Here is a 12626-nt window from a genome sequence, read left to right on the forward strand (position 1 = left end):
AGTCGTCCAGACGTTGTCTGTTTCTGGTGGTGGTCAGAGTTGGACGGTTCACAAAGGAGGACCAGAAGGCTGTGAAGGCGGCTATGAGAGTCCTCGGGCCCCGGGGGTTGAAAGAGAGTTACCTGCTCTTCACCGGTGGTGATGCTCTAAAACACAAGTCATTGGATGATTTTATCTTTCAAGATAAAGATAAACTTCCAGATGTTGTTAAAAAGTTTGCGGGTGCGTCTCACCTCTTCAACAATGAGGATGACGATGAAGAACAAGTCAGAGACCTGCTGCTGAAGTCAGGCCATCTACCAACCCAGCAACAACCTGATCCACCAGGTGCCGTGTGATCTAATTCTTACATGTATTCATTTTAAGTAATGTCATGGTTTTGGATGACGTCATGTAGGCTACTGATCTTTATCAGAGTTAGGAATGAACCCTCACAGCTGGAGGCTGGTGGTGTTGGTTGTTACAGCTCCTATCACTGAAGTCACTTTAAATCAAAGGTTGACAAACAGTGACAACACAGAGTTCACATGTGAAGAGCAAACTGGTGCACAACATGTTTGACCATTGGCAGGTGATCACCAGATTAACCATGTTATCAGCCTTGTGTCTTCGTGGTCACTAACCTGAGTTTGCCGGCGACAGCCGTGGCTGGATGCATTATGTTTTTGGGTTGTCCATTCTTGTGAAGGTGATATCTCAGGAACACCTGCAGAGAATCTCTTCAAAATTGGCACAAACGTCCACCTGGCGGAGGCGTACAACCACGAGGCGGTTATTCCAGTTTAGGAGATGTTTTACTGACTGATGTTTCAATCAGTTTTCAGACTGTAGTTATGAGAAGGTAAACTCATCTGATTCATTTGTTTTCTATCTTCCAGCTGATGTTTCCAGAGACAGGAGGGTCGTGCTGTTCGGTCTACCTGGATCTGGAAAAAGTGCATCAGGAAACACCATCCTGGGATCAGATCAGTTTAAATCAGACGGTGGTTTTGATTCAGTCAGTACGGAGACGGTCTCTAAATCAGCCGTGGTGGAGGGTCGTAAGGTCACAGTGGTCGACACTCCAGGATTCACTGATGAAGTTCTGACTCCTGAACAGCTGTACCTGGAGATCATGAAGTCGATAGTGAAGGCCAGTCCAGGACCACATGCCTTCGTCATTGTGGTCAAAATAGGCAGAATCACCAAAGCAGACATCACACTGTTTGAGCTACTTCTTAAACTGTTTGATGGTGGAGCTGATAAGTACTCCATGGTGCTGTTCACTCATGGAGATGAGCTTAAAGACAAGAGCATTGAGGATAAGATAAAGTCCAACAGAGTCGTGTCAGAACTGGTCTCCATGTGTGGTGGTAGATACTGTGTGTTTGACAACGGAGCCAAAAGAAGCAGAGAGCAGGTTAGAAACCTCCTGAATCAAATAGATGAGATGGTCACAGCGAATGGTGGAGAACACTACACAGATGAGATGTTCAGGATGGTCCAGACGTTCTTTAATGAAGGAAGGAACCGGTCGGGCAGCGGCGGAGATGACAAAGTAGAAGAAATGAACCGGTCGAGCGGCGGTGGAGATGACAAAGTAGAAGAAATGAACCGGTCGGGCGGCGGTGGAGATGACAAAGTAAAAGGGCCAGTAGCAGGAACAGGAGCAGGAAAAGTAGCAAAAGCAGTAGCAGTTGTAGGAGCAGTCGCAGGATTATTCGCAGGATTATTTGCATTAGCAGGAGCAGGAGCAGGAGCAGGATTATTAGTATTTGCAGGAGTAGTAGTGGGACTAGTAATAGCAGCAGTTGCAGGAGCAGTAGTAATATGGAGAGCAGTAGCAGAAGTGAAAGCATTAGTGAGAGCAGGAGCAGGAGCAGTAGCAGGAGCAGGAGCAGGAGCAGTTGCGGGAGCAGGAGCAGGAGCAGTTGCAGGAGCAGTAGCGGGAGCAGGAACAATAGCGGGAGCAGTTGCAGGAGCAGGAGCAGGAGTATTAGCGGGAGCAGTAGCAGGAGAAGGAAAAGGAGCAGGAACAGGAGCAGTTTTAGGAGCAGGAGCAGGAGCAATTGCAGGAGCACTAGCGGGAGCAGGAGCAGAAACGGGAAAAGGAGCAGTTGCAGGAGCAGTAGCGTTAGCAGGAGCAGGAGCAGTTGCGGTAACAATAGCGGTTGCAGGAGCAGGAAGAGTTGCGGGACCAATAACGAGAAAAGTAGCGAGATTAGTAGCGAAAAAAGTAGCAGGAGCAGTAGCACGAGCAGGAGCAGTAGCAGTAGCAGGAGCAGGAGCAGGAGCAGGAGCAGTAGCAGGAGCAGGAGCGAGAGCAGTTGCAGGAGCGAGAGGAGGAGCAGTAGTGAAAAAAGGAGCAGGAGCAGAATAAGTATGCTTGGTTTATACTTGTATTTAATCTTTTGATCAAGATATACTTAAGAAAATTATAATGTATACCTGTATACAAGCACTATATAACTGCAAGTCCATTTACCATTTAGCATAAAAACTATTTAAGGAGTAGTTTACTGGATTAAGTAATAGTAATTAGTTAAAGACGTATCGTCCGTCACTCCTCTGTTATTCAGTGACAGACTTTAATAGTTTATATTTGATTTGATTTCAGTAATTTGAGTGAGTTAATTCATTTTTCTGTTTTAATAACAATACTTTGTGTTTTTCAGATGAGTCTGACAGTAATGAGTTTATTCATTGTTTTTGACCTTTGACCTCTTGAGTGTTTATATCAGCTGCACTTTGAGTCAGAAGAAGAGTCACTGCTTCATCATTTATAACTCTCTGTCCACATATTGATGATCATACACTTGTTTTTATTGTATTTACATGTTATTGATTTGAGCTTCTACTGAAAATGAATGAGACGTAATGAATTAATTCAGTTTTTAAACATTTCTGTTAATGTTCTTAAACAGTCATTTGTTGTATCGATAAATCACTTTGACTCATTTTATAACATTTCTACATGAATGAAGTTTAACATGTTTTTATTGTCCTCATGTATCTGATCATGATGTCACAGTACACAAAACTCACGGTTTGGTACGGTTTCGGTTTTGGGCTCACGGTTTGGTACATATCAAGACCTCTGTAATTAATCCCCAGACATTAAATGTTTGCAGTGCATCCACAGATAAACTGGACTTCAGTTTGACACAAATCGGTCTAAACCAACCAGCAGACAGCGCTGCTACAGCTGATAGAGAACATCTGGTACGCTGACAAAACCTTCCAGGTAAAAGACGCGCTCCAGATTTCTGTTCCGTGGTTGTGAGCAGTCGACACATAATGGGATGTTTGGGTCACAGAGCGTACCGAGAGGATGTCACGGACCGAACCGAACTTCCTGTACCGACCGGTTAAATAGAATAACAAGTACCTTTACACCCGTACTGATGATATAATCACAATATATACAACGTCAGATGTTAAGTTTGTTCAACATGATTGTGATATATTGATAATCTGTTGTTTGTTTGATTCATAAGAATAAAAAGAAAGAAACATGTATCTCTACTGAGTTTTGCTTTTTATTAAATCATTTGATTTAAAAGATGTTTTGCTAATTATTTATTTATTAGATAATATAGATAGATTAGTTATTAATATAATAAACTTTATTTAACAGCTCCAGATGTTTTACATTATTAATATGTACCAAAACAAACAAACATCAACTGCTTGCTATTAAAGGAAACATTAAACACGTTCTAAATGTTATTCAAGAGTAAATAGTGACGTGGTCGTACAGTAGTGAATCTGAAAAGATCTGTTTGATGTGCTTTAAAATCTCAGCTGACTCTTTCAGAGTTTAGAAGCAAAGAAGAAAGATTTTCATCTCATTGTTGTTCTTTTATTGTATAAAAACAGAATCATCTAAAATGTCGACATCCAAGTTTACTTTAACTTTTTATGAAAAACTAATAATATAAAAACTAAACAACCGGTAGAAGACAGTGGATGGCAAACTAAAGGTGGGTGGTGTCCAGTAGGTACACAGTAGGGACTTTACACACTGTTCAGTTCCAGAAACAGACTAAGATACGAAGATGAAAAGTGTGACCAACAGAGGTTTCCCGTGTCTTGTGAAGTGACGGGGCTCTGCAGAGAGAAACGTTATCATCTCCGACCAAAACTCCGGCGTCACCTCTGTAACTAGTCCCTAGACCTCTACAACTAGTCCCCAGACCTCTGTAACTAGTCCCCAGACCTCTGCAACTAGTCCCCAGACCTCTGCAACTAGTCCATAGACCTCTACAACTAGTCCCCAGACCTCTGCAACTAGTCCCCAGACCTCTGCAACTAGTCCTCAGACCTCTACAACTAGTCCCCAGACCTCTGCAACTAGTCCCCAGACCTCTGCAACTAGTCCCCATACCTCTGCAACTAGTCCTCAGACCTCTGCAACTAGTCCCCAGACCTCTGCAACTAGTCCCCAGACCTCTGCAACTAGTTCTCAGACCTCTGCAACTAGTCCTCAGACCTCTACAACTAGTCCCCAGACCTCTACAGCTAGTCCATAGACCTCTACAACTAGTTCCCAGGATGGCAAACCAAAGGTGAGTGGTGTCCAGGTAAGTCACAGCACGCTGAAAACAAGGTGAGCTCTGATTGGTTGTCACACGTAGACGTCTTCTACATCCACAGCCCTCTGCTCTGTGATTGGTGTTTCCATGGAAACAGGATGACAGGGAACTGTAGAGAGTGGAACCAGTTAGCACCTGTTAGCACATGTTAGCATCTGTTAGCATCGAGTGTGTTGGTTTGTGTGTGTGTTACCGTAATTAGACTCCTGCTTCTCTTCATCTTTCCTCTGGTTGCCATGGTGACTGTGCATCGCCACATAAACATTTTCCTCCAGCGGACCTGAAGCAGCAGAGCAGATTTAATTATTAACTTATTATTAATAACAATCTGATGAGATCTAAGAGGAACATTTATGTCTCTGATTGGCTACTCTACCTCTGGTCCTGATCCTCCGGCCCCTCCTCCTCCTCTTGAGGATGAAAATGATGAGGAAGACTAGGAAGCGTGTTGTTGTGGACACAAATAGGAGCTGGTCTAGTTATTAGAAAATATTATTATGAGAACATGCACTAACTGAGATGCAGGGCAGTAAAAGTTGTGATGATGTCTCTTAAAGGTGACTCAAGCTGGAACACGTGGAAGTAACAGCTAGGAGCAAACTTAACACAGGGCTGGTAGCACACTGTGGCTCTATCTCAGGCTCTATTTAACTCAGGCTGGAATGCTTGGCAGTTACACAGCCAGGTACAAGCTCTCTATGTTACACAGGGCCGGTGGCACGCTGTGTCATTAAAGAAACACTTACATTGACAGCAAATTATGACAACTTGACTAGATTGCATTGAATATGTGGTATTCAAATGCTGAACAAAAACTCTTTCAAGTTCTACAGCGTAGGTTAACTTAAATTAGCAGCAATAGAAAGTTCTTAGAATTAACACTATAAAGGCTTAAAGTGTTAATAATCAAAGTCTCTCAATAAACAATTCTAACCACAATGTACTTGTTCAAAAGTACAGCTGGACGTCTACTCCTGTGGAAGACTAGTGGTGTAGAATGTAAACACTTTTGGTTTGTTTAGAAGTGCAATATGAAATTTTGGATTTAACCAAAATTATGCTGAAATTAATATTGCACAATTATGAACAATTTGCCAACAATACTATGCCTCACACGGGGCACCATAATGTTGGGGACGCAGCTAGGAGCTGGTCTAGTTATTAGACAATATTAAAGATAATTATCAATATTGATAAATTAATATTAATAAATTATCAATATATATAAATAATAACATGGGCACCAAATTACATTGGTACATAAGCTAAAAAAACACATTAAAATGGCTATCAAATGTAATTAATAATTATCAAAATAATTATTAATTATATTGAATAATATGATTTTATGTATATTAAATCATCCTCGGGGCACCACTCTTTGAAACAAATAGAAAATGATAGCAAATGAATCTAGTCTCATAGATAAGTCTCATTACTTAACTATCAATGTTGAACTTTGATTAATAATTAAATTAATAACTATAACCAAAAATCACTATATCAATAGATAGAAAAGGTTGAAGGATTTTGGAGTTCTTGACACAGCGGCAGTTGGCATTATTCACTCTTGTACAACATTAAACAGACCAGCATGTATAATCCACAAATCTGCATGGCCTACAGACAATATGGCTGACTCTGTAAAACTACAAAGATGGCCCGATCAAAGATGGCCACCAGGATGTCACCACATGGCCTCTTTGTTCTTCGGAGCACATGTGCTCAGGAAGGACAAAGGGGGGGTGATGTGGGGGTTGAGATTATCTGAAGCTGTATGTTTATGTTTAAAACTAATTCACAGTTTATGTATGTGATCTTAATGTGTGTCAGATAATGCAGTGGGTTAGAAAAGATGGTTAGTTTGCATGCAAGACCTTGTCTATGTGGAGCATAAACTAAACACATCAGATGTGGAGAAGTCAGCTAACCAAATATCCTGACTACAAATAATATCACAACAATCAAACTCAATGAATTACATTAAACCATATCAATACAGGTACATTCACAGAAGTTAAGTTGAACAGTCTTGCTCAGCCGTGTGGAATTGCTACTGCTAAGGTAAGCCCAGTACGTTACCAATCCATGGAAGAAAGGGTTGCAATTCCAAGTTGGAGGAGTTGGAGAAAGCAGGCTGGAGAAAGTTGTGGTTCCAGGGTCAATGATGTTGTCCTTGCTGTGTGAGATCTAGTTGTGCAGTTTGGAGGAAGCTGGTCGCTCCAATACTTTCTTTCCAGCAGCTTGATAGCTTGGTACTAACTTCCTTGCTCTTGTTGCTTGAAGTTAGCTGGTCAAAAGGCAGGCTCTCACGTCTTCCGCCTCAGAAGTTCCTTGTGTTCTATGTCTGTTTTCTAACAGTCCATAGATCAGAGCAGAGCTACTTCTGCAGCTTCTGGTCTGTAAGGAGAGCTTAGGTGAGAAGAGCAGAAGCTCCCTTGCCTTCTTCAGCAGGGGTTGAGAAGGAGAAAAATAGGAAGAAGAGACAGAACAAAGAGATTTCTCTGCTTTTATCCTGGCTGAATTTCACAAGTATGTATAAATGTGTCATCATGCTACAGTAGCCAATGGTTACTGAGCTGAGTCCCATGGTCCTGAGGGTCAAGGATCATGTGACTGAGTTCATGTGGTCTCTTGCCACCATCTTGATGGCGGGTCCCAACACAAAGAAGAAATATTTTTATCTCATTGTTGTTCTTTTATTGTATAAAAACAGAATCATCTAAAACGTCGACATCAAAGTTTACTTAATTTTTTTATGAAAAACGAATAATATAAAAACTAAACAACCGGTAGAAGACAGTGGATGGCAAACTAAAGGTGAGTGGTGTCCAGGTAAGTCACCGCACGCTGAAAACAAGGTGAGCTGTGATTGGTTGTCACACGTAGATGTCTTCTACATCCACAGCCCTCTGCTCTGTGATTGGTGTTTCCATGGAAACAGGATGACAGGGAACCGTAGAGAGTGGAACCAGTTAGCATCTGTTAGCACCTGTTAGCATCGAGTGTGTTGGTTTGTGTGTGTGTGTGTTACCGTAATTAGACTCCTGCTTCTCCTCATCTTTCCTCTGGTTGCCATGGTGACTGTGCATCGCCACATAAACATTTTCCTCCAGCTTATTATTAATAACAATCTGATGAGATCTTAGAGCAGCACCCCCCTATCCATTATCCAGGTCCCTTACCTCCCCCATCAAATAACATGTAGGCTAAATGTCTTCCTAAATATTAATGTTGAAAATTTGCCATAAATCGGGAGAATTATGACCCTGGGAGGACACCGGGAGAGGGCGATGAGAAACGGGAGTCTCTCGGGAAAAACGGGAGGATTGTCAAGTTCGTGTGTGGCGTTCACTGGATGTCCGACAGCACATTTTTTAATTTGTAACCATGGCGATAACATGGCGTTCTCCGTGTATCCTCGGGAGAAATGAATGCTTTCAAGAAGAAGAAACTCTTTATTAAACAAAACATGTTTGAGGGTGGAAAGCCAGCTGTGGGTAATCAATGGATACCTGTCCAATGACGACGTCAAAGTACTCGTAGTCTACAGCACTTACATTTCTTAGTTCACTTGTTGTTAAAGTCTAACAATGAAGATATAAATGTGCATGAACACTGGTGAAGCTCACTGAAATGTTATTTTTAGTTGCATTAATTAAAGAAGTAAAGTTTGATAATGTTGGACCAGCTTCTGCACATCAGACACGTAAGAACACAGACACACAACTCATGATTTCACAAGCAACTGAATATCTTGAATCTGTACAGAAAACTGGTAAAGAGAAAGCTATTGAACTATATGCTAAGTACTCACATGACACATATAAACAGATGCCAAAGCTAAAACTTACTATACATGGTAAAGACATCATCTGTGGCAAAGAGATACACAGTTCCACTACCATGCTGGGATAACATTGAGGGGGATTTCAAACACTCTTTTCTGTTATCAAAACACTGTCCGATGAACCTGATGGGGAGAGATGTTATGGTTTTACTGGGGATAGTTTTGATATCTACACCACAGGGCATAGTTGTAACCAGAATTAGCAAACAACATCTTTTTTCAAATATAGTAAAGAGGACCTGTTATATGCCTACCAATGGAAAATCCCAAACACTGCACTTAACTCTGTTAAACTCTCATAAACCAAGCTACAGCTCTCTCCACAGCCACACACACATATTATGAGAAAACAGGACTTGCAATGCAACTCGCTTATCTCTTTTTGGAGTAGACGGTGAGTTGTAAAACAAATGGTACAGAGAAGGCCTTGATAAGGACAAACTCAAGCTTGACTGGCTGTTTCTGTGACTCTGCCTGACACACTTTTTCAGTCTCTATTTCAGATACCACACTCTGATCCCAACGTCTCACTGGTCAAATCGAAGGATGAAAGGTGGCAAGATTTGGGACCTTAGACTAAAAGGTGTAATGATGCTACAGGTTGGGAGTAAACAGCGGACCCCAAAGTTGATTTTCACAGAGTCTCTGATTCTCTGCTGTGGGAAACGCGACAAAGTTTGCCCTTACACAATAATATAAGATTGTCTGGACACCTGAAGCAGGAAAAGCTTTTGTTGATTTGAAGCTAGCTCTAAATCTCCTCCAACATTGGACCTAACAGACTGCACCAGACCATTGACACAGACTTTTGACGACCGGGGTGGGTACATGACATTAATACTAATGCAGGAGCATGGGGGACGACAGAGACCTGTTGCACAACTTCTCCCACAAACTGACCAAACCTGGAGAAAATACATGGCCATCTTTTTATCTGTTTTAGTTTTCATTTTTATTTTTATTCCTATGCCTTTGTTATTTTTTATTATCTTATTTGTGTTACAGAGTACATCAGACTTGTTAAATTGATTATGCATTTTTCCTTGTGCTAAAGCTATGATTGCCTCTTTGATCAAATCTACTGTTGGACAATATGTACATACACCACAGCTGGAGAAAGGCATTCCTGACCTTTTTCCACCTCCAGGGTGGACGCCACCATGTTATGATGATATTGTCTGAGATAGTTTAATTCCTTCTTTCTCATATACTTAAATCAAAATCACATAGTATCTTCACACTTTGTTTATTGATCATTTTTATTAATATTAATAATTATATTATTATTTATTAATTCATTTGCTAATAACCAAACCTGTTACTGCCAAATCCCTGCAGGGCTCAGTTTTAAAGCTAGAGAGAAGATCCTGGTATCATAGTAAACCTGACCTAACCTGATGGATCCATCGGTACCAACCAGGTCAGACTAGCTGGTCATGAAGGATGTAAAATAGGCGTTGGTGTAATGGATACCAAACTTGTGACCTTAGTGATGCTGATTGAATGAACCCTTAGTTGATGGTTCTATGAATGTCATTTACAAACTCCACAGGTTGTCCGGTAAGAACATGTAGATGATGGTGATGTATCAATTAGTCCAGGTCACACACTCTCTTTGAGATACCACTCATTTATTGATTGAAGATGGTTTGTAAATCCTTTTGAATAGTGAGGATAGTGGTTACTAAATACAGAAATAAAATAGAAACATATGCAGGCATTAGTAACATGTAGTAATATTAAACAAACAGTATTATATGACATACAATGCAAGCTAAACAGTTTAAAACAGGAGTTAAAGGAGCAGAACGCAGCCTTCTGAACTTTAAGGGAGCGTCAACAAACAGCAGCCTCAGGCTCTCAGGCAGTTCAATGAGCAGAGTGCTCACAGAGGGGGATAGGAGGTCCCTTAATGACGGCCGTATGCCCGTTCACTGCGCTGCTCTCACTGAAATGATTATTGACACAGAAACACACAACTTATCATTCATACTATTATAGAAACACGAGCATGAGCATTATAACATTATACATGTCACTTTAGAATTATTATAGCGATGCAGATACTGAACAATAGACAACTATAACAAATACTCACTTTCTCATGGACGCACAGGAAAAGACCATATCAATAAATAAAGAGAAAAGAGTCCAGAAAGGTGCAGCACTGATGCTGAGCTGAGTTGGAGGACAAAATGAGGCTTGTGATCTGCGCAGAAGGTGTTTGGAATCATAGCACTCTCTGATCATGTGAAGACCATGCGCCAAGCCACAGACTATTGGTCTGCATGTGATCAATGCATGGGCTGGTGAGGGGATGCTTTTGGGTTAAACTGCTGCACCTTCTGAACAAAGGAGGTTAAATAACACTCCAAACTTACACTAAATATTGGAGAGGATAAACTGTCATGTCCATGTTCAAAGGGGTCCCTTGACCTCTGACCTCCAGATCAGTGAATGTAAATGGGTTCTATGGTACCCACGAGTCTCCCCTTTACAGACATGCCCACTTTATGATCATCACATGCAGTTTGGGGCAAGTCATAGTCAAGTCAGCACACTGACACACTGACAGCTGTTGTTGCCTGTTGGGCTGCAGTTTGCCATGTTATGATTGGAGCATATTGTTTTATGCTAAATGCAGTACCTGTGAGGGTTTCTGGATCAATATCTGTTATTGATTAGTGTTGTTAACTGATCTCTAATAATAATAATAATAAGTATATATCGCCCCCCAGAGGGCTGAGAGAGACTATCACCTCTAACACTGAGTCCTGATTAGAGGAGGTGAGTCCAGGTGAGCTCTCAGGTGAGACTGATTAGTTCAGTCAGGAGTCTGCAGCTGCTTCCCTCCATGTGAGTCTCTCTGAATATTAATATCTGTTGGGTTTCATATATCTCTTCTCTGGCTGGCACTAGAGAGATGATGATGATGATGGTGATGATGATGATGATGATGATGATGATGATGATGATGATGATGATGACTGCTATTGTTTAAATGTATATCTGGGGAGTTTAGTTGTTCTTCAGGTGGATTGATATTCTAGTGGTCCGCTGTGTGTTCTGGTTGAAGGAGTCTGTTTGGGTTCTGGGCTGCGTTCTAATAGTCCTTTTCTCTCAGGAAGGTTCCTAACGGAGTGAAATGACCCTCTCAGTATCTCAGTAGCAGCCGTGATGAGAGCTGTTTGAGTCCTCTACATGCTGAGGAAAGGAGCTTCAATGCTTCCTTTATGATCTCCTTTAGCAGAGGATACACTGGAGCATCCTTTACCAAAGGAAAGGAGCTTCAATGCTTCCTTTATTATCTCCTTTAGGACACACTGGAGCATCCTTTACCAAAGGAAAGGAGCTTCAATGCTTCCTTTATTATCTCCTTTAGGACACACTGGAGCATCCTTTACCAAAGGAAAGGAGCTTCAATGTTTCCTTTATTATCTCCTTTAGGACACACTGGAGCATCCTTTACCAAAGGAAAGGAGCTTCAATGCTTCCTTTATTATCTCCTTTAGGACACACTGGAGCATCCTTTACCAAAGGAAAGGAGCTTCAATGTTTCCTTTATTATCTCCTTTAGGACACACTGGAGCATCCTTTACCAAAGGAAAGGAGCTTCAATGCTTCCTTTATTATCTCCTTTAGGACACACTGGAGCATCCTTTACCAAAGGAAAGGAGCTTCAATGCTTCCTTTATTATCTCCTTTAGGACACACTGGAGCATCCTTTACCAAAGGAAAGGAGCTTCAATGTTTCCTTTATTATCTCCTTTAGCAGAGGACACACTGGAGCATCCTTTACCAAAGGAAAGGAGCTTCAATGCTTCCTTTATTATCTCCTTTAGGACACACTGGAGCATCCTTTACCAAAGGAAAGGAGCTTCAATGCTTCCTTTATTATCTCCTTTAGGACACACTGGAGCATCCTTTACCAAAGGAAAGGAGCTTCAATGCTTCCTTTATTATCTCCTTTAGCAGAGGACACACTGGAGCATCCTTTACCAAAGGAAAGGAGCTTCAATGCTTCCTTTATTATCTCCTTTAGCAGAGGACACACTGGAGCATCCTTTACCAAAGGAAAGGAGCTTCAATGCTTCCTTTATTATCTCCTTTAGGACACACTGGAGCATCCTTTAACAAAGGAAAGGAGCTTCAATGCTTCCTTTATCATCTCCTTTAGCAGAGGACACACTGGAGCATCCTTT

General features: G+C 41.4%; 2 protein-coding genes across 4 annotated transcripts in view; both read left to right on the forward strand.

The window, feature by feature from the left end:
- LOC141753499 (GTPase IMAP family member 8-like) overlaps nucleotides 1-2759 on the forward strand; it is a 42682-nt gene extending 39923 nt beyond the window's left edge. Inside the window, exon 6 of the mRNA XM_074612248.1 lies at nucleotides 1614-2759. Coding sequence (XP_074468349.1) covers nucleotides 1614-2359 — 746 coding nt within the window. The 3' untranslated portion in view covers nucleotides 2360-2759. The remainder of the gene's footprint in view (nucleotides 1-1613) is intronic.
- LOC141753500 (GTPase IMAP family member 1-like) overlaps nucleotides 1-12626 on the forward strand; it is a 57776-nt gene that overhangs the window by 15551 nt on the left and 29599 nt on the right. The window lies entirely within an intron of this gene.

This window comes from Sebastes fasciatus, chromosome 16 (assembly GCF_043250625.1).
Source record: "Sebastes fasciatus isolate fSebFas1 chromosome 16, fSebFas1.pri, whole genome shotgun sequence".
NCBI classification, from domain to species: Eukaryota; Metazoa; Chordata; class Actinopteri; order Perciformes; family Sebastidae; genus Sebastes; species Sebastes fasciatus.